The sequence below is a fragment of the Channa argus genome, chromosome 3 (genome assembly GCF_033026475.1).
Source record: "Channa argus isolate prfri chromosome 3, Channa argus male v1.0, whole genome shotgun sequence".
In the NCBI taxonomy this organism is placed as follows: domain Eukaryota; kingdom Metazoa; phylum Chordata; class Actinopteri; order Anabantiformes; family Channidae; genus Channa; species Channa argus.
Window position 1 is genome coordinate 6,295,881 of NC_090199.1, and position 20,936 is coordinate 6,316,816.

The 20,936-nt window shown below is 43.3% G+C and overlaps 1 protein-coding gene across 3 annotated transcripts; it reads left to right on the forward strand.

The window, feature by feature from the left end:
* The first annotated feature begins 5,403 nt into the window (after positions 1–5,403).
* Positions 5,404–18,369, forward strand: pdgfba (platelet-derived growth factor beta polypeptide a). Of its 3 annotated transcripts, none has more exons than XM_067498516.1 (7): positions 5,404–6,236; positions 12,031–12,133; positions 14,069–14,134; positions 14,236–14,432; positions 14,643–15,729; positions 16,810–16,945; positions 17,339–18,369. In XM_067498516.1, the coding sequence occupies exons 1-6, from the start codon at positions 6,165–6,167 to the stop codon at positions 16,935–16,937; spliced, it is 1,653 nt and encodes a 550-aa protein (XP_067354617.1). In that variant the 5' UTR covers positions 5,404–6,164; the 3' UTR covers positions 16,938–16,945; positions 17,339–18,369. The 3 variants fall into 3 exon arrangements, with proteins under 3 accessions (XP_067354617.1, XP_067354619.1, XP_067354618.1); XM_067498517.1 differs by lacking the exon at positions 5,404–6,236 and adding an exon at positions 9,426–11,932; XM_067498518.1 differs by lacking the exon at positions 12,031–12,133 and having other exon boundaries at positions 5,406–6,236.
* The last annotated feature ends 2,567 nt before the right edge of the window (positions 18,370–20,936 follow it).

Below are 20,936 nucleotides of genomic sequence, written 5' to 3' on the forward strand. Positions count from 1 at the left end.
GTTGACGCTGAGAAAACACACAACAAGAAAGACGTGATTCTGTCCTCCCTCCTTCTCCTCCAGCGTCCTCAACACGTCCTTTTCCTCCGTCGTGCCTTCCCTTCACTCACGCCTCCCTCGTTTACTTTCAATCTCATTAAGAAAGTAGCTGTGAGGTGACCTCACATGTTTTCCAGGTCTCTTTAACGTCAGTTCTAATACAATATGAGGCCCATAATGGAATGAGTTTACTCATCACCTGACAACATGTCCTGTGTTTAGTTCGACTCTTCTTGGGTTTGATTATTTCACCCCACAATAGTGCAAACATGATAAAGTGGGGCAGTCTTTTAAACAATCATGCATCTTTGTTCTCTGCTGACTTCAGGTGCTCTTTAGATACCACACAGGCAAAATCCATCACTGTACGGCACTTTGTATGTTTGCTGATGAACATGTTCAGGTCTCTGACTGCAAAGACCAAATCCGGCAGCAAAGTTAAAGAAAAACTTGTTTGATCCACGTCTACCCCTCATTCTGCTTACATAACTCTGTGACACAAATTTGAAGAATACATTATTAATAGCTGGATATGCAATTATTAATGTCTTACTTCAAATAAATCCTCCATTGTTGTGCTTTGGTAATTTGAGGAAGTCTACACATTGCGGAATAAATTTTCATTCCTTTACTCGGCCATTCATGTCCTCATTCACTTAAGTCTTCCTCGTGAATGTATTACCCTTTCTCTGTAAAGGCCAACTGTATCTCAGACACCACATGTTCCGTGTTTGTGTCTCCAAACACTGAATCGACGGGGGTGTCTGCATTTTGCAGCTGGTAATCGTCAAAGAACTTCATTGGGCTGCCCTTCAATGAGAAATGTGTGGTGTTTTGTGATCGTCTAAATGCTGCTTTAGACGAGCAGAAAGCAGTGAACGCTAAAATGGTTCAATTAAACTGAATTATGGCACTTAGATGAGGATGTGTCTGCAATATGCAAATGACTGCAGAAGCAGTGCTCAAAAGTCACAACTGCAAGAGCCAAAGCAAGAAAGACACAGTGTAATAATGGACTTTCTGGTCAGAATTGACTTACACAGACATTCACTACATATGTCATTGTGCAAGACATTGTTTGGACTTCACACACATACAGTAGCACTCAACTAAAAAACTGTCTGTCTGAGACAATTTCTCACATATTGTCTGTTACGTGCGAAGGGTTGCGGCTGGGTAGAAACCCGCAGGGGGGATTGACATGATACAAACAGTACGCTGCAGAACTCGGAGTGTTCAAAGCATAAACAAGTTTATTGCCGCCTCTTGAATTTGTCTGACGACTTAGCCAAATTCAGTTAGACGTCCACATAAAAGAGTATGGTGGGACAAAATAGAGGTCTGTGTAGCAGGATGTTTCTTGCATTATATAATAATCATTATCATCATTTATTTATGACATTCTGTCATTACTGCTTACTGTTTGCATACCATGTCTTCAAGGCCAAACGGTTTTCCCCTGCGAGTTGTCAAAACCTTTTGACTCTTGAATCTAGATAGTGTGTGCATGCTCAATATTTCTGGGTTCCTCCGTTAGCTAACAATCAGAATTCATACTAAATAATAATAATAATTTGTCCTATTGCTTACCTAGCAACGTTTTTATAAATAGGTTGGAAAAGAAAAAGCATCTTTCAGTATCTGCATTCAATAGTGTAGATGTCATTGAAAGGTATTAGTGAAAGTTTGTCATTCTGTTTGTGTGTGTGTGTGTTTGTGTGTGTGTGTGTGTGTGTGTGTGTGTGTGTGTTAGACTGCTCGAGGGCACACTGTAGTTTGCCCGTGTTTTATTCCTCGTGCCAAAAGTGGATTTTACCTGCCAAAGCGGTTGGTAGAGTGTAAATAAACCTAGGAACCAAAACCAAAGCTTCTCTGCTATTGATCTACCAGATAGATTTATCAGATATAATCTTTGCTACAAGAGTCAGCGCAGATCCAGTACAGACACCAGAATGAATTGCAGAGGTTGTGTGTCGAGTCTGTGACCTGAGTTTGAACTGTGGTGAGAGTGCAGCAGCTGTTGGCCTCATCCTGCAACTGGCTACGGCAACAGAGGAAGTTGGCAAGAAGAGAAGACGAATGAAGTTCAGTCTATTAATTAGATCAGGATATTGGACAGGAAGTTAATTATGACTCTTGTACAGAGGCACATGCACAGTGAGGTTTCAAAATGGGGAAATAGAGAAGTGACAGTGGAGGGGACTGAAAAGAGAGGACACGGGACTAAAAAAAGTAAAGTTCTGAATCAAGTCAGTGGAATGAAGAAGACTGGAAAGATGCAACAGACAGACAGATATTAACTAATCCAATACAAGCTGCTCCTCTTTTTAACTAGTGTAAAAATAGTTTGTCATAGTTGCTCTGAAAGATCAGATGAATTCATGCCTACTGTATGTTTGTTCTTCATACACTTAGTAAGTCAGTGAATGCAACAGACACATACAAACAAAGCAACTTCATTGTTTCACTTTAGGGCCACAAGATGTGTTTAGGGTTTAGATGAGAATCAAGAACGGATTTCAAGTAACGCGGGATAGAAAGACCGATCTGGATCTTTCTCTTCCCTCTACTACTGCTAACTTTCGAAACCAGACCTACCACCAGGTCGTGTCACGTGTTTAGTTTCTGATATTTGATTCGAGTTTAGGAAACTGGATGTTCTACCATGAAACATTTTAACAAAATTCTTTCTAGTTATAGTTTGTATCTAATCCCCGTTAAAGACCAACATGGGCGTCATCCAATGCAAAGCTTGGTCCTATTATACACATAAAGGTGTCAATAGGGAGAATTTTTTAAAACTGTGCACCCTAGAAATATGAACGCATGTCTGTCACGTTGCTTAGCAACATCTACCAGACATAGTCAACATGACACCATGATGTACTGTGGTATTTAGAGCCTTCAAAGCTCATCAGGAGGCAATATTGCAAAACACAGGACTTTCACTAGACTCTCTTAAGAAAGTAAGACAACTGTTATTGTTTTTGCAGGGCTCGTGTCAAATTAGTGCTTCCTTAATTTAAGAAAGACACAACATGACATTTTTTCTAAGCCTAACATCTTTATTTAGTGCCGAAGGACCAGTTTCTGCCATTTTGATGTCAAGACAGGTGCAATTTCAGGCCGTGGCAGTGTTGGAGGGTAGGTTACAAATAATTTTTAGGGGTGTTAAAGTTGGAGGACATGTTGGAAATTTCTATCAGGTTTTCAAACAAATGTTTTTAGTAGGTTGAACTGTTGTTCCTTGTTGTTCCACAAACTAAAATTAGCCATTAGCATTTATTGGAGAACAATAATGAATGTAAATGTGATACATATTCTCTCTCTCTCACACACTCACACCTTCCTATTATTTTGAGAACACGGCCCTGCTCTAACCCTGTGACCAGCACCTTAAGTCTGAAACCAAGTCTTAAACGCCAAAACAGCCCTTTGAAGTGGTGAGAACTGGCCAAATACGATATTAATCAAACTATAAAAAGACACCTGCATACGCAAAAAGTCACAAACATGCACAAGTGACAATGCTGACCTTCCACCTTCAGAGGATACTTCACTGACTGTCAGGATGAAGTGCGACCTCTCATTTCAATAATGTACACGTACCGAATGTGTGTCCTTCTTTAGCTGTACGAACACATTTTAGTTCAATATAATTTTTGTGAGGACATTTGGGTCAGTTTGTTAATAAGGACTTGGCCTTTGGGTTAAGAGTAGAAGGTTGAGGTTAGACATGTAGGGACTGCATTATGTCGGTAAGTATCCTTCAAAGACTAAACCATCTGTGTGTAGTCCAGGAATAGCCAACAGGGATGGCTGCTGCCTCTGTCTTCCGTCTGCTGGGAGGAAGAATCCAACGTGACCCCAGTCCTCCACCGAGATCCATGCAGCTGTGACCCTCGGGTGAAACACGGAGCTTCCTAGAAAGCAGTCATGATCTACTCTGGAAATGTGTGCACACTGGTCCTCTTTTGCTAATTGCAATTGGAAATATTTATGGTAATGTACATTTTCAGCACATTGTACTAAAAAAAAACAAAAACATTCCAAACTTTGCAAACACTTCTACTAAATCTAATAATATCAATGGTTTTGAATATTCTGTAACATGTTATCGGCCCATCATGAGCATAATTTGCTTCTAACATCAGATATAACCTTTGCAATCCAAATGACATCTGATAAGAATCGGCTTGACTCAACGCGATGTGTGTGTCAAGAACTTACCAGGAAAAAAAACTCCAAAAGCATCTCTATTTGCATATTCAGTGCCGTTCATTCAGAATTTCTCTGCAATGCATAAGAGCTGCTTTGGGGCCGCAAAATGCAATGTTCGATCGTTACATGCCTTAAATGTGCTTTTCAATTCATATAGTGTGCGGATATATGTTGTTTTACTCTGGTTTTGTGTCTGTATGGCTGCTCAGTGGGATACAACTAAAACGGTGGGAAATGCTTTCATTGTCTTTGGCAATGACTGGAGTGCAGTGTGTCTGAACAGCTGAATCAGCTAAACGTTCCCTCGCTGTGATGGATTTGAAATGCAGTCACAGCCCAAACTTTATAATTGTCTTTGTATTGCTGCGTTTCTTTGCCAACCCCCACCTTTCAAGCCACACAAGCAGATTACAACAAAGGCTGCTTTTTTTTTTTTTTTTTCTTTTTTCTTTCCAAAACCATTTGCTCTGGCTTTGGCCTCATAACTTTAAAAACCAAAATGAATTTCCTGATTATGTAATGCACATCATCTGCATCGAGGGGTTTTATAACGCCTCCAAACGTTCCCTTTAAGAGCACCTCGAGTCTCCTTGCTCCTAATAAGGAGGGGGCGAGACTTCAAGGGGATAGGAACGGGGCCCCTGGCGAACCCTTGAGGAGTCAAGTTGGCTACATGAGGTAAGATACTTCCTCTGCCAAACTTTCAGAATAATACCACTATTTGTACACGTGACGTCAACGGCATTAATGAACCACCAATACTAGACGTAGGCTATGAGGAGACATAAGTGATACTTTAGGAAATGTCGTTGCTTTATCATAGTTAATATTTTAACCAATAAACTCATGCATCTGCTAACAGCTCTTACAGATTTTTGTCTTGTTCTAGTTTTCTTGATTATTTGAATATAATGTGCATATTTCCATTCAATATAATTAATATTATCATCATTGTTTGTGATACATTAATTTCTCTGGTGGATGTGTGACTGTGACCCAATTTCTGCACACACGCAGTGAAACGCGCCCTTATTTTGAAATCACAATCACCTCTTTTCCTGTATGAATTTTCTGTTTTGCTTTTCTTTTTTCTTTTTTTTTTTCTTTTTTGGTTTTCTCCGTCTAACCCAAATGCACAGGAACTTCCCCTAGTTGCTGTTTGGAAAAGCTGCTCGCTACTTAACACACGGTCAAGCGGCAGAGACGAGAAGAGCCTGATGCAGCAGTGAGCGGAGCAACACTGGGAGCGAGAACAGAGACACGGGGAGACAAACTCTGAGACACAGTCAAGAAAAGACTTGCTAATGTGCAGCGAAGTAATTCGCGCTGGGATGAGAACAAGCTGACTTTTGCAGCGGAGCGTGCAGAGAATTACGCACCGCCTCGCCGCGTCAAGGTTAACAACTTTTACGCACGGACATCTGGAGTTGTGGTCTTTCACCACAGCGCCGCGTTATTGTTGACCACGACTTTGAAACGAGAGCTCGAATTCTGATCATTTCCTGACTGGAATTTTGACTGGACACTTATGAATGAGCTGTTTTTTAATCGTTAACATTTGGAGACGTTTTTGGAAACGCGTCAGACGATAATGGGAATTATAAAGCACTCGCGTTACGCACATGTGCCGTACTAGCCTAACATCAACCTCAGCATTTATGACTTTTGAAAAAAGCAGCATGGACAGACTCATACGTCTAGTCTGCGTGTGAGTCACCGTGAGCAAACATTTGGACAAGCGGCGCTTATAAGCGGTGACACATTGGGGGATATTTACCAGTGCGTGGCTTCTCCAAGCGGCCAGCGCACAACGCCGGGAGGAGGCTCGGCGCAGCCGGGGGATTGGACGCCGAGGAGCTAAATGCCCAGCCGGTCGCTTGCGGCTCCTCAGGCTGGGCGGCAACATGAGGTCCTGGGTCCTGCTGCTTCTTCTGGCGGCGTTATCAGCGGCCCGTCTGCGGCTGGGCAGCGCTAAGGTAAGAACGGGATGTGCCGGTAGACGTATGACGTCTTGTCGGCGATGGGAAAAGGAGACATGTACTAATGCAAAGCTGTAACCGTAACCTCTGGGGTTTAGGTGTGTGAATATGACGCGAGGATCATTCTAAGACCATCAGACACGTTCATGCTTCTATTAGGAAAAAAGCTGCTTTGTTGGTTAAGGTGGAAAAAACCTATCTGGGGAAAAAAAATATGAAAAACATTATTCTGGGCCTTTTTAATATTTTTTATTGTTGCTGTGTTTTTCTGTCTAAATTCGTTTTCTCATCTCTTGCTAACAATAAAATACTAAATTGTCCTTTAGGAAGCTTGGATGAAATGATTTGCAACGGTCATAACGGGAGAAAAGACGCTGACTCAAGCCAGTGAAGGTCAAGATATGATGTGATATGTTGCTTTGAACATTTTACCCCAAGGCAAAACTAAAAGCGGTGGGGTAGATGTTTGCCAACAATTCTCCTTTGTGCATGAGTTTGTGTGTGTGCGTGTGTGCGCGCGCGCGCGCGGAACCCTCTCCATGAGCCTCTCCAGTTTTTCCCTCTGTGACTCTGCAGGCTTGCGTCCTACCAGTGATTCTCCAGTGTCTGAGAGGGAGACAGGGTGAGGCTGGGGTTTGGCTGCTAGGATTTCAGCTACAGTACAAAGCTGATGCCAAAAGTCCAGCTGCTGTTTTCACTGCCACACCTGGTTCCCATTGCAACAAATTTTTAAACAAATTTCCTCGGATAGTTCGGCTTGTCACTAAGTCTCAAGCAGGCACCTGTTTCTTTAGAGAACAGCCAGTAAACAGAAGCTATCAGGAGACCCACTAAATCCCACTGTAGGGAACCAAAATGACCACAAACACTAATATATTTATTGTAATCAATGAATATTTGACGTACAAATTTCCGTGCGAGTTGACAAACAGGTGTCCCACAAATCCTCATCCTTATTTGGTCACACCCCCAATCCAGCACTGGGCAGTCACGAGGATGTAAAACCTAGCAGCCATAGCCAGTTGTATGGCAATCGCAGCAAGCTCTCTGCACATCTGTTTCCACCAAGAACTACAAATACGAACATGTTTCCAAAGTGCCAAGTGGATAAGATCTGGTTTGGTTTCAGCTTGGATGAAGATAATTATTAGGGTTCAGAGAAGCCAAAGCATCACATTTGGATTTAGATCTTTGTAGAAGGGCTGCATCACAATGAATCATTCAAGATATATCATGCTAATTCTTTGGAAGTGATAGTGTGCGGTGGGCGATTCACACGAGCTCAAAAACCAAACACCTGCACCTTGGAACGCTTTGAGGAAGAGTTCATTCTGAAAATAGAGCTTCCTCTGTCATTTGGAAATGGTTCCGGCAGAAAATCAGATCAGAATCAAACATCTGTCATTTGAAGGTCGTGTCAGAAACCTGAGCCAACAAGGGGTGAAACCAGCCCGAGGAAGAAACAAAGTCCTTTAACTCAGACAGGTTTGCCAGCATCTTTAAGTGCACAACATATCTTGGATGAAGAGAGTTATATTGTGAGAATTATTGATATTAACAGATTGGTTTCCATCCAGTATCCAAAGTTTGAGGATGGCGGAAACATTCCAGCATTGCTAAAAGGACACAGTGGTGAAGAGCAAAACCGACACAAAGCTAAACGTGCACCAGGCAGCACCTGTTCAAAGACACAGGTGGACAAGCAACTTTCCAGCTACGGCAATCTCAAAAGGACAGAAGAGCCAAGATAAAAAAAAAAAAATAAAAAAACAGAGCTGGCCTGTATCCTGAAAAACCAGCTTGGAGCCTAACAAGTCAAAGGACAAACTTAAAAAAAAAAAAAAAAAAAAAAAAAAAATATATATATATATATATATATATATATATATATATATATATATATATATATATATATATATATATATATATATATATATATATAAAACATATATATATATATCAGGTTGATGCAAAGAGTGAGTGAAACCTAGAGTCTGTTAATGCACAACTTGTCACAATGATGAGAAAGGTGAGATCTGCCTCTGGAAAAGACACACACGTAATTTCACACATGGATTATTCAGCAAAGTCATTACAGGTTCATTACAGTTGACGTAATTAAAAAATCCATAAAACATGATCATTGTTCATAAGTTAAAGATCATTTTCCGTTTCTTGTGCACCTGATATGTCAGTGGGTTTGTGTCAAACTCTGCACCTTATTCAGCATGTTGTCGAGCGCAGACGCTAGGACGAGCGCTAGCAAACACAGTTAGACTTGTTATGATTCAGTTTAAATCCATTCAAGGAGAACCGGCGTCAATGAACACAAGCGTGGACACATTATGTCACACCTCTGTCTTTCATCATCTGCTGTTCGAATCAAAAGTGTTGCTTTAACACAAACACAGTGACACACACACACAGTTGATTGGTGGCTTTTGAACAGGTTGTTGTCTCACTATTGTCTCTTCTCGGCAATGCTGGGATGATTTGTTCCTGCTTGCCTTGATCCATTTTACATAAGAACAACAACTAATCTGCCGGGGATTTTGGGGGACTTTGTGTGCTGTGTGCACATCTGGATGCCTGGCCGAGTGTAGCTGTATCATGTGTTCGTGGACATATGTGCTTGGGTTTTGTGTGTGTGTGTGTGTGTGTGTGTGCGCGGGCGTGTGTGTTTGTGCGTGAGTGTGTGTCAGATAGAAAAGCGCAGTTGCACATAAGAGTATTTCTTTGTAAGCTCCATGTGGTGCAGTATTAAAGGGTGTAGAGGTCAGTGGATAGTTTGAATTAATTGGAATAATAGTAATAGATGTTCAGATGGGTTTGTGAATCACAGTTGCAGCAGGACTTTAAAAACAACCGAAGATGACACAAAATCAACAGGCCAAAGAGAGGAATACAAAATAAAATCTTTAAGTTCGAACAGTACTGTGGATTTATTTCATGCTGAAAGTGAAAAAAAAAGCAGAGCAGGGTTTGTCCTGCATTCACATTGTTCCTTCTTTCTGCTCCTGTACGAGGATTTTCGTCCCCTCTCCTTCTTTTTTTCCTCTCATCTGCTCTCATTTCTGCTCCTGTCCTCAGTCATCCTGCGGTCTATCATCTGTGCCCTCATCTGGGCAGCTGGAGGGGGTGGAGGTGGTGGGGGTTCCTGGGTTGTGGGTCTAGCTGTCATGCTGGTTTGTGTGTGTGTGTGTGTGTGTGTGTGTACACGTTTGTGAGTCTAGCAAGTTTATGCAACAGTATGTTATGTTGGCCATCTGCCATAGCTCTAAGTGTCACTTGTCACACACTTGGAACCGTTTTTTTGATTCGTGTGTGTGCGTTTCATTTTTCCCACGGAGTGGGCATCTCGGTTTGAATGCACGGCTGTGGATGTGTGCATGTGTTTCTATGATTGTGCAGACACCATCCTTTCGAGGTCCTCGCAACTTCAGAGTGCCTTTGGGTGCCTTGGATTTTGGCTGAGGTGAGGGTTCGGTTTGAGCATTAGTTGTGGCGCCTCAGGTTGGGCGGGAACTAGGCAGTGTATTACGTAAGTCATCATTTCTACAGAAAGACAAGCGTGTGCGAGCAGTCAGCTTTACGTTTTGCCTCAGTTTTCGTCTTTGCCTTCCAGGGCTTCTCCAAGGCCCCATGCAGTGTGCAAGTCGCCTAGACCCAAAACCATAGCTACTCACACAGCAAGAGATATGGAAACCGCTTTTAAACAATCTTGAGGCTCATACACTTGACTAAAACAAACAAGAGAGATGTGGATTTGGTGTGTTTGTACTAGATAGGTCGTCTGCTTAAACCACTATTATTAGCTTGTCGTCCGTTTCTTGGGCTTTTTTTTAACCAGCGGGTTGTTGTTTGTTCATGTGACGAGCTATTTCCTAACTCTGTGATCCACTCTCTAATTTGAATGCGTGCATTTGTGCATGTGCGTGCGTTTGCGATTAACACTGGAGCCGTAATTATAGCTTGTTTTGGAGTGAACACTGTGCAGTAAGTGTGTGTGTGTTTGTGTGTGTTTGCGTGAGGGTCTCTGGGCAAATACGGTGGATGGTTAAGTAGTTAAACATCTGTATGTGAACTGGAAAAGAGGGGGCGAGTGTGCATGTGTGTGCGCATGTGTTTACTTAACTAGGTCAGCCAGTGGCTCGTGAAAGTCATCCAGGTGTCCTGGGCCACCGCCACCCACAAAGCCGATAGACGGGGAGAGAAAAGAGGGGAGAGAGTGACAAGGAGAAAGCTGGAGGAGGAAATTATTAACAAAAGGCATTTTTCTGATTATACAAAATATGATGGGAATCTGATTCAATAATGGTGAAATGGTGGAACATAATAAAGTTAACATAATATCATGAAATATATAATTAATATTTGCACCAGTAGTAGTTTAAAATCATAATCAATTCCCTTATTTAATGGGGTAACACTAAAGATGCTGCATATCAACCACCGGGTCAATGATTCTACTTTGTCTTTTACCTCAGTGAGATCAATACCAGCTTTACTACAGTCAAACAATACATTTTGTCTGACCGTGACAGAGTGCAGCTGCTTTGACTGTGAGGAGATGGGTGGTGGCGTCGGAGCTGGCAGTGTCACCGTTTAGTTTGTGTAAGAGAGCTGATTTTGAATTCATCTTTTGGTTAATCAAAGATGACAACCTTCATCTCTAACCCAATTTTTATTTTTATTTTTTTCATTAGTGGGAGCAGCCACAAAGTGGAGACATTTGGATTAAAGGTTGAATATGTGAGATAGAAAGCAAAACTCTTCTCTTTCAAATTCAATTTCCAAAGATTAAGACGTATCTTGACTAAATCCGGAGGTAATCTGCCCCGAATACACCGTCAAAAGGGGCAGCATGTTTAATTGTAAGAGGCTGTAAACATTTTCTATCCACAGTCATAAATTTTGAATCATAATCTAAGCAACTTGATGCATGCGGTTACTCTCTCTCCCCCCGGTATCTCAGAGTTATCCAAAACATGTCTCATAAACAACATTTTCCAAAGCTTCTCATATTCCTAACACTCCTTAATTTGTTTTGGCATTTCTGGCATGTGATTGTATCATATGTTGTTCTAACTGCTCGGAGATGGTATCATCCTACAGACAACAAAAGGAAAATGTCACACAGAGTGTGGCGTAATCGGACTTAGATCTCGATAAAGACACTTAAAAAACACTTACGCTGAATCCATAATGAACTCATGGAACTACGGTTGAAGTTTCATATGATAAAGACGGAGAGAGAGAGAGAGAGAGAGAGAAGCTAATTTGCTTTTCCACACCAGGAGCGTCAGCGGTGTTTGTGGGTAAACCGAATAGGAGAGAGTGACAACAGCAGCAGCAAGCACCAATCGCAACCACTATTTCATCCGCAGGAGGAAGTGAAACTGGAGCGAGTGTTGACTGGAGATGGAGGACTGAGATATCATACATCAGCTCTCTTTCTTTTTGTTTCTCTATTTGCATTTTCTTGTGCCACTATTTTGGTATAATTAGTGGACAATACAAAGTATCAAAAGCCAGCATGCTACAAACACTATGCATGGTAGCGTATCGTGCACATTGGTGCTTTTTTCTTTCTAAATAAATGCATTATTTTCCCACTAAAGACGCCTGTTTTTGTGAGTTTGACATAGCAAACAATGCCATTCATCAGACCTGTTAAAGAACAGACCTTTCAGGTGACTCGAAGCCCCGACTTAACCGAGTTTTCTTCCCAAAAGAGACACGAAGGCCGCTGTAATGTGCTAACAACACGTTGCTGTGTCTGTGTCTGCAGAGTGATCCTCTCCCTCCGTCGCTGGTCGACCTGGTGAGGAACTCTCCCATCTCCTCTGTGGATGACCTGAAACTGCTGCTGCAGCAGGAGACTAATGCAATAGGTAATAATGAACACACACACACACACACTAATAACACAGACATGAGGGAGGTGAGTGTGTGGGAGCGTCTACAGAGGCCTGAAGAGATAGGAATGTAGTAAGAGTGAGTATAAGAATACATGCCAGAGCACCGCGTTAAAGCAATATTTACCTTAGACAGCAGCAGAAGACTGATGAACCAGCTTGATGAGAGAGAGAGAGACCGAAGCTGTGACTTTGGTTTGTGTTGGAGGGTTAGAAACAACCTGCAACGTAGGGTCACGGTGTTTCTGCTGCTCTGGATTCCTCTCAAGGCTCATGAATATGAATGCGTGAATGAATGTTTGTGCGGGCAGAAAGAGAACTCCCCCCAACCCACCCACCACCACCCCTCGTGCGTCTCAACCTGCCAAACACAACGGCCCAAGCAAACGAACAAACAAACCCGACGTGGCCATGCAGTTTAGTGCCGAAATTTTTAAAAAATGATTATAATCCCATCTTTCTGAGGAACCAAGTCACACTTTCATATATTAATAGAAGGGCCCTTTGATCATTCCATAATGCATAAATAATACAGTGACATAACCACGGAGAGGAACCCACAGAGGGAAGGATGTAGAAGTGGTGCATGAGAAAGTGAGTCACAGCGTGTGCTTTTATCTGGAATCATTTCGAAAGAAGTTTTAGCTTAGTTTCTCAAGGGTATAACGCGATGACAATAGCGCTAGTGAGCGTTTCACGTGCTACAAACACTCCCAGAGTGTTGGATGAATCGTATGGACGTTCATCCCTTATTTTTACTCCAGCCCCGTCGTGAGGCTCACAGTTTGTCTGCCATGTGTACCTGCACACACGTTGGTGATCCCCTGACTTTTCATTTAGCACCGTTCTCCACTACTTTAATTTCCAAATAAATACTCGCACAGCAGGTATTTCAAGCAGCTGCAAACGTTTTTCATGCTAGTTACTGTAGTAGGATGTTAAGGGCGGCAGTGGTTCAGTGGCTGCCCGCTCGCCATAGAGTCGGGGGTTTCGGGACCACGTGTTGGAAGTGTCCCTAACTGCCCGTCCCCATCCCCAGCCGCGCAGTGCTGGTCCCAGGCCCCGGTAAAACTGGGGAAGGTTGCGTCAGGAAGGGGATCTGGCTTCGAAATATGCCAAATCAGCATGCAGACCGATGATCTGCTGTGGACCCCGAACTTCTGGGAAAAAGAGAAAAATGAAAAACCAGCTGTCGTAGTACATTCGCATGGGAATACACAAAATGATAAACACGTAATATCTGAAGCCCAGTTACGGTTGCAGCAGCAGCAGTAGGATGATTGTTACTGGCTTTAACACAAAGAAATGGCCCATGTGTTAATGCTGCACATAGACAAAGAGAAAGAAATCAGTCCTTTAAAACACAACACAAAACAAACAGCTTCTCTCTAGATTCATACCTGCTTTTTCTGCACCAGCCAGTTAATTTGGACAACATAGCAACAAAACAACACCTTCTCCATATGTGCAGCTGGACGCACACTCACACGGTGACCAAAAGCAATCTACACCAGGGATATAATAAGGACTACAGGGGGCCACAGTATGAAATGACGACATATGTCAGTGTGTGCAAATACACACACACACACACACACACACACACAAGCTAAATTTAACAAGTCATATCTGCCCTCAACAGTATTCTTGACAGCAGCGAGACAAATTGCGGCAGAAAATAGCCTGATTGTTTTAGTGTGAAGAGAAAAAATGGCTTCCTTTGTGCAGTGAACAATGAGCTTGGCTAAAAACTGCCCCCAACAAGTTTAACTGATTTCTGTCGTCGCTGGGAAAAGTGCTGGCTCAGTGCTGCTCAGTTTCCGATAAAAGATGGAAAAACCTTTAATTTGTTTTTCTCTCCATTTATTTCTCCCTCTTCCAATCTTCCCTCCTCCCTTATCTTTTCTGTAGAAGAGGAAGAAGACGAGCGTGGTATTTACACAAACATCACGCATGGCCGATTCACTAGAAGTCTTGGTAGGTTTCCAAGTGCATTCGTGTCCCTTTTCAATTCAATCATTATCTCATCACCTTTAAGTCGTTCTTACTTAAGAAAATTCTTCTCCTCCCGCTAACAGTGGATGCGCAGCCGGCTCAGCAGGCGGCCTGTAAAGTGCGGACGGAGGTGATGGAGGTGACGAGATCCATGCTAGACCGCCGCAATGCCAACTTCATGCTGTGGCCATCCTGCGTAGAGGTGCAGAGATGTTCGGGCTGCTGCAACACAAGGACGCTGCAGTGTGTCCCCACAGTCACCTCCAACAGATACCTGCAGGTAAAAGACAATTTTACACAGGCACAAGACGTTCTTCACTATGAATCATAGTACAAGTATCATGGGATACTTTTGCAGTAACACAGTCCTGTTATGAGGCTGTTATGATACCTACATACTGCGTGGTAGCTCATTTGTTATTGCGTCAGGTGGGTTTGTCATTTTCAACATCAGCTGAAATCAGCGCTTCTTTTGTTTTCCCCTCTCCAGGTGACAAAGATCCAGTTCATAAACCGCAAACCCCACTATGACAAAGCCATCATCTCAGTGGAAGATCACGTCAGCTGTAGGTGCCAGACTGCCTCCTCTTCCTCTGCCACGACCACGTCCATTCAGGGCAACCCTAATCCCCCTCCACCTCAGCAGCCCCACCCATCTTCCCACATTCCCCCGTCGCTTCCCCATCCTGTTCACCCTGCTCTGCCAAAGACTCACACCTCCAAAGCTGACCTCCATCGCCATGATGATCTGAAGCACAACCAGCAGCACCACCGTCCCGAGGAGCGCGAGCCAGTGGCAAGGCAGTGGCAGCAGGGCAGCTACACCCAGTTGGTGCACTGGACACAGCCGAGGGTGCACCAAACACCCACGCACGCGCAGTCCGGGGCGCTCGGGTCGGTTAGCAGCTGGCCGTCGGAGGCAAGGGCGGAGCATAGCGTCATGGGAAGTACACAACCGGTTGGGCACGGGAGTGGGAGCAGAGAGGACGGCAGCCTGCACGCAGCAAATGGTGGCGTTGAGGTGCATCATCCCGATCATGCGCAGAGGCAGCAGCAGGTGTTACAGCACCAGCAGAGACAGCAGCAATATAATTTTCATCACCAGACACATTACCCCAAGCAGCACAACCAGGATGGAGCGGAGGGCCAAGAGCTGAGGACACAATATCGACTCAGTGCTCTGCAGTCAGACAGCGCGTCCCCACCTGGCAGCCCAACCCCACCACCTGGATTAGAACAAAACCCTGCCCCGACTCTAGCTACCAACCAGACAGACCCAGTGACCAGCCACAACCAATCTGAGGTCACAAATCAAACACAGACTGAGACTGAAAGAGCCAGTCAAAAAGAAGGGACCGAGAGGGAAGAAAGTGGGTCAGCCAATAGTGGGGACTCAGCCGGCGTGGAGCTGGCCCATCAGGGGAAGGAAAAAGACTGTAACGTGACCAGTGGAGATGTTCATTTAACCCGGAAGGAAAGGAGACAGAAGCTTCTGGAAATGGTACAGAGGGAACCAGAAAAACATCGTCATCCGCATCATCGTAAGCAAAGACCAAAGCCGACAACATATAAAACAGGTACTGCTCAGCTGTGTGTGTGTGTGTGTGTGTGTGTGTGTGAGATTGTTTTTTAAGGCCAGTGGAAACCTTTTAGAGCGCAAAAAGGACTTTACAATTTCATTTAATTTATTTTTCCAAATAATAAGATGGGATCTGTCACTACTAAAATTTGAAACACAGAACTGGGAAATAAAATAATGAAACAAAAAAAGAAGAGTCAAACAGGTACTGGGACTTTGACTGGCAGACATTTCAAATAAAAAGCCACGTGTTAACATCAGTAGTACTTTTAAAGACAATGATTTTTAAAAAGGCCTATAATGTAATGCATATTTCTCACTGGAACCTAAAAATGGTGCCTAAAAATGACATTATATTTAGAGAAATCACACTGGGCTTCTCAGATAATCAAATCTGAGTAATAGAAGAAAGAAGACTTTCTATTTGTATCTATAAATGGTGCTCCACTGTTGCCCCAAGTCAAAAACAAGATTTTGAAGATTTGTGCAGCGCTGAACACAGGATACACTGATCCAGGGTGGAGGACTGCTATTACAATTGCTGCCCTTGACAGAATTCTAAATAAAAGAAGGATAATCACATTAGAGTCAAATGACTTTAATGTCCATGTGTGTATTGTCTGTGATTTAGAGGATGTGCTGTATAGCAACACATTTTACGGTGTGAGACAGGAAGAGGCTCACTGTGCATGTGTGACATACCAGCATGGCCACATGTGTCCTGCTATTCTTCCAGCTCTGCGGTCAGAGAGCTGACACTTCCCACTGCTTCGTGTTTGGCTCAAGCCTCCCAGGAATCACAGCCTCCGTTAACGCATTCTTCAAGGTTATCAGATGCTTTTCAGAGTGTTCACTCTGCAACTCGAGTTTTACGGCCCCAATATTGACGCCACCGTGATTGACAGGTGTCAGAACACACAGTTTGGCTTCGAAACTGCAAACCGAGTGCCACAACAATAAAAGTACCAGGTGGTATTAATGTTGTGGCTGATGAAACTGTCGCTATTATTCCTTTCTTACTGGTTTCCCTACTTACCTTTGTATTCACTGTCCTCTGCTTTCTTTTTGTTTCTCCCAGCCCTGTCAACCGTGGCTCCAATCTCCCCCTCAGCACGTCAGGCCCCGGTCCATCCCGCCACACCTCGTCGCAGGAGGAAACATCGCAAGCGCATCAGCAAAGCAGCCATCAGAGCGATGATCATGTAGAGCTGCAGGTAAGAGCTGCGGGGATTGTCCTGACCCAGTAAACCTGAGGCGGCAGGGGGCATCATGGGAGGGGAGAATTTCATATAACCCGAGGCTAAAGGTTAAAATTGTTTGTGCAGAAGAATTTCTCGTGTATTTTAACAGTAACAGCTGCAGGGATATGACTTATGACACTGTTTTCCACAGTTTTTACCTGGGGAATGAAAAAACAGTGGAACTTGGACTAAATAAAACTGAGGGTTCTCAAATATGTTTCGTCTTGCTGTCAAACTCAGTGCTCAGGAAACAATAGGACAGATAGAATCTTCACTGCTTCATTTGTTTCAGTGTAAAATCTTAATCCTGTGTGTGCACAAAAGCATAGACTTGAGATTTTTTTTTTTTTTTTTTTTTTATTACAGGAAATTATAAAGCTAACTCCGAGCTTGTGGCCAGACAGATTGCTCCAAAGGAATACGGAGAAGCAAGCAACATGGGGTTCTGAATGTGGGACAAATGACTCTGTGGATGGGGGCTGCAGATTCAACAGAGGTGGTGGACATTCCTGTTGTTTTCAATGGACAGCTTTAGCAAAAGGCACCTTTCCTGCTCCTGAGCTGCCGCAGAGCGCGCAGCTTTATGGATTTTACAAAGTGCAATCTTCTGCCTCTTTGGACTGGGGAGTATTTGTCACACTAAACACTGGATTTCACTCACTCGAACCACAGATCCCATCAACATGAATCGATGGAAGCTCATCGGCCGAACAAAGCCAGGCTATTGGCGTGTTGTTACAGTTTGCAGCCATTGATTGGCCACTTGTAGCTTAACTACTAGTGGTTCGGCAAATGGGGAACCTGACTATGACTTGGACTTTCGTCAGTCATTATTTGAGGCTAGACGTGGAGCTCAAGTTAAAAGTGGAGAACTGGCTTTCTACACTGGGATGATTACTGGAAATTGGAGTGTGAAGCTCAGGCCTCAATGCCAAACATTACTGTTATCCTTCAATGTCTGAACCTAACTTTACGTAACACTGGAGTAGCCATACACTGATCGTACTACATTGACTTTAGAGATGTGCTCTGCCATGAACTGTAGTTGTACTGGAAAATATAGATAACTTGCTCTGTTTGTACTACTGCCAGATCAAAAAGAAATAACAACCAAATGTGTGTCTAGATAACATGCTATGAATATCCCAATAAAGCCAGTCTTAAAGATTTGGCTTTTAGAAACAGCTGACAAAGTTATATCCAACACTGTATGTATAAATGCTTTTAGAAAATGATTTCCGGGAGAAAAAAAGCTTTATTTCTTAACTTATTTAAAAATGGCCTCTGGTTCTCAAGTGTAATTATTGTTGCAAACATTTCAGATATATAATTATTTGTTGTACAACTTACTGTCATGAATGTTATTTTTAATATAAAATTAAAATCTTGAACAAACATACCGTGCCCTCATAGTCGTCTCTGCTTGTGTTGCAGTTGTGTTTTTGAAATGCATGCTTATGGCTGCACGTGCACGCCAACCTTCTGCTGTGTACATATGCACTTACAGCGCACTGTAGACCCGTGTGCTGATCTTTGCCCTATGACTGCATGTCCCGCAGCTCTGTTACGCAAAGCAAGGTAGGGTCGGCAGAAATGTCCGGTTGCTATAGCAACCTGCAGACGAACATGTCAACAGAAAAGTATCGTATGGTGAAAGAGAGGCCAGGGAGGTGGTGGTGGTGGTGGTGGTGGGGGGTTGTCAGTTTAGGAATGGACAGAAGATGAACGGCAGAGTGGGAGAGAGAGAAGGGTGGGGGGGGGAGATAAAATGATTGCCGCATTGTGACTAGCAAAAGGCAGCAGGGACAGAAGGAATAAGGCTGATAATGGAATTATTAGAAGTTATAAAATAGAAAAGGTTTAGAAGAATAGCGATCAAAAGAAGTCATAAAGGTAATTTAGGAAAGGGAGGCAGTCTAAATGTCATTCAGTTGTGTACAGGGGGTTCCCCTGCGGAGCTAATTTGGACCGTAGATTCTTTCCTTTGAGAATGATGACTCAGCATGGGCTTTTGCAGACTTTGAGGTACAAAAGCACACACCCATACACCCTCAGAGACTGGAATCTGACATGGAGAAGGACTAAATCCATGTTAAAGTCACCTGGAAAAACACAAACCAGCTACTTGGTGAGATGCAAAAAAGTATTTAGTCGGCCACCGATTATGCAAGTTCTCCCGCTTAATATGATGACAGAGGTCTGTAATTTTCATCATAGGTACACTTCAACTGTGAGATACAGAATGTGGGAAAAAAAAAAATCCAGGAAATCACATCGTAGGATTTGCTTAAAATAAGTATTCCACCCCAAGGGAAAACATAATTCACACTTGCTCATTATGGTTCTTCCCACTGAGCTCATTTTGCTGGAAGAGTCCAACAAATGTCTCCCTGAGCTTATTGTGGTGCATTTAAATGAGCTGCTGCGGCCGTGTTTGCTTAGCCATAACGTTCAGGGGAAGAACCATAACGAGGAAGTGTGAATTGTGTTTTCCCTTGTTCAGCTCCCTCCATGTCCATTTACCCAGATGTTGTAGTGGCTGGAGGATCATCCTCTGCCTTTTGGCTACCGGGTCTATGTGTACTGGTCCTATTCTCTCCATGTTCCATGTTCCACCAACTCATACGTAATCAAAGCGTTGAGCTTAGCCGTTACGAATTCCTTGGGGTATCCACTTTCAAAGTTAGCAGCAATAGCTACTAGATCTTTTTTCTAACAAATGCTTGGTCGGAGGAAAAAAGAAGGAAAAAACAAACAAAAAGGAGTCGACACCAGAAACTCATTATCTGTGAATTTATAAAAGTAAGGCAGTAAAGCTCAATCTTTCCAAACTAAACCAAAAGGGCCTCAACAGTGACAGCACTCAAATAACAAGATTATAAAGTGTCAAATACTCAAACACAGGTTTACAACATTCACTTGATGAGGGTTGGACGGTTCTAATTTACATAGACAGAAAGGAGTGTACTCCACCCCCAGGCCAGCAATGGGTCGGAGACTGGGGCACGACTCTTAGTCAGGGTTGTCGGCCTTCAAATGGACAGTCACCAAGCCCAGTTGCAATAACATTTAAAAAGTAAAAGGATGGAGACTGAGACTCATAAACAAGTAAGGATATGAAAGGCCCGAAAATTGGCTCCTCCTCCTACTCCAGAGAATACTGTGATTCCCTATTACACCTCACTTCCTCCCGCACCTTTCGATGTGAGTGATGCACATATCGCATTGGTACCACAATTTCGTGAAAGTGACGTTCATGCCTACTCTAGTCATTTTGAGAGAATTGCCGTAGTGTTGCAATGGCCAATCTTACTACAGTGTAAAGTTTCTGGCGGAGCCTGAGAGGTTGTAGCTGTCCTCCCTCTTGCAGATAACTCTGCTTGCAAGCTCACTGAGCTTGTTTTGCTGGAAGACTTCAACAATGTCTCCCTGAGCTTATTTTGGTGGATTTTAATGATCAAAAGGTAGAAACAATTGCTGCTGCCGCCGTGTTTGCTGATGAATAAGTGTTAAATCACGAGCCTACTCTTTTACCTGTTCCAGCTACTAGGACTCACCCAGTCCAAACCTTCTATAGATGAGAGTGCAAAGCCAGACGTTTGGAAGGAGGTAAAAACCAGAGTCTCCCTGATGCCTGTTTTAAACAGTTTATCTTTGATGGCTTAGTGTCATTAACAGGTGAAGAAGTGGACCCGCGTCCACTGTTGCGTGAGACAGTGTCCTGCCATTCTCCACCCAGTCAGCATGTTGTTATGGTGCATTACTGCGAGGAACAGATGGGTTATAGTCCTAAATCAATGCGTCGCATCCACATACAACCTGAGTCTGTCACTGGGTTCTTCCACTTTGCTTTTAGTAATGAGATGCCAATAAAAGGTAAAGCTCTGCCAATTGGAAATGATATAGTTGGAGAAAAAGTGACCCCCGCAATTTAAATTATGGACACACCTCAATGCTCGGAAAC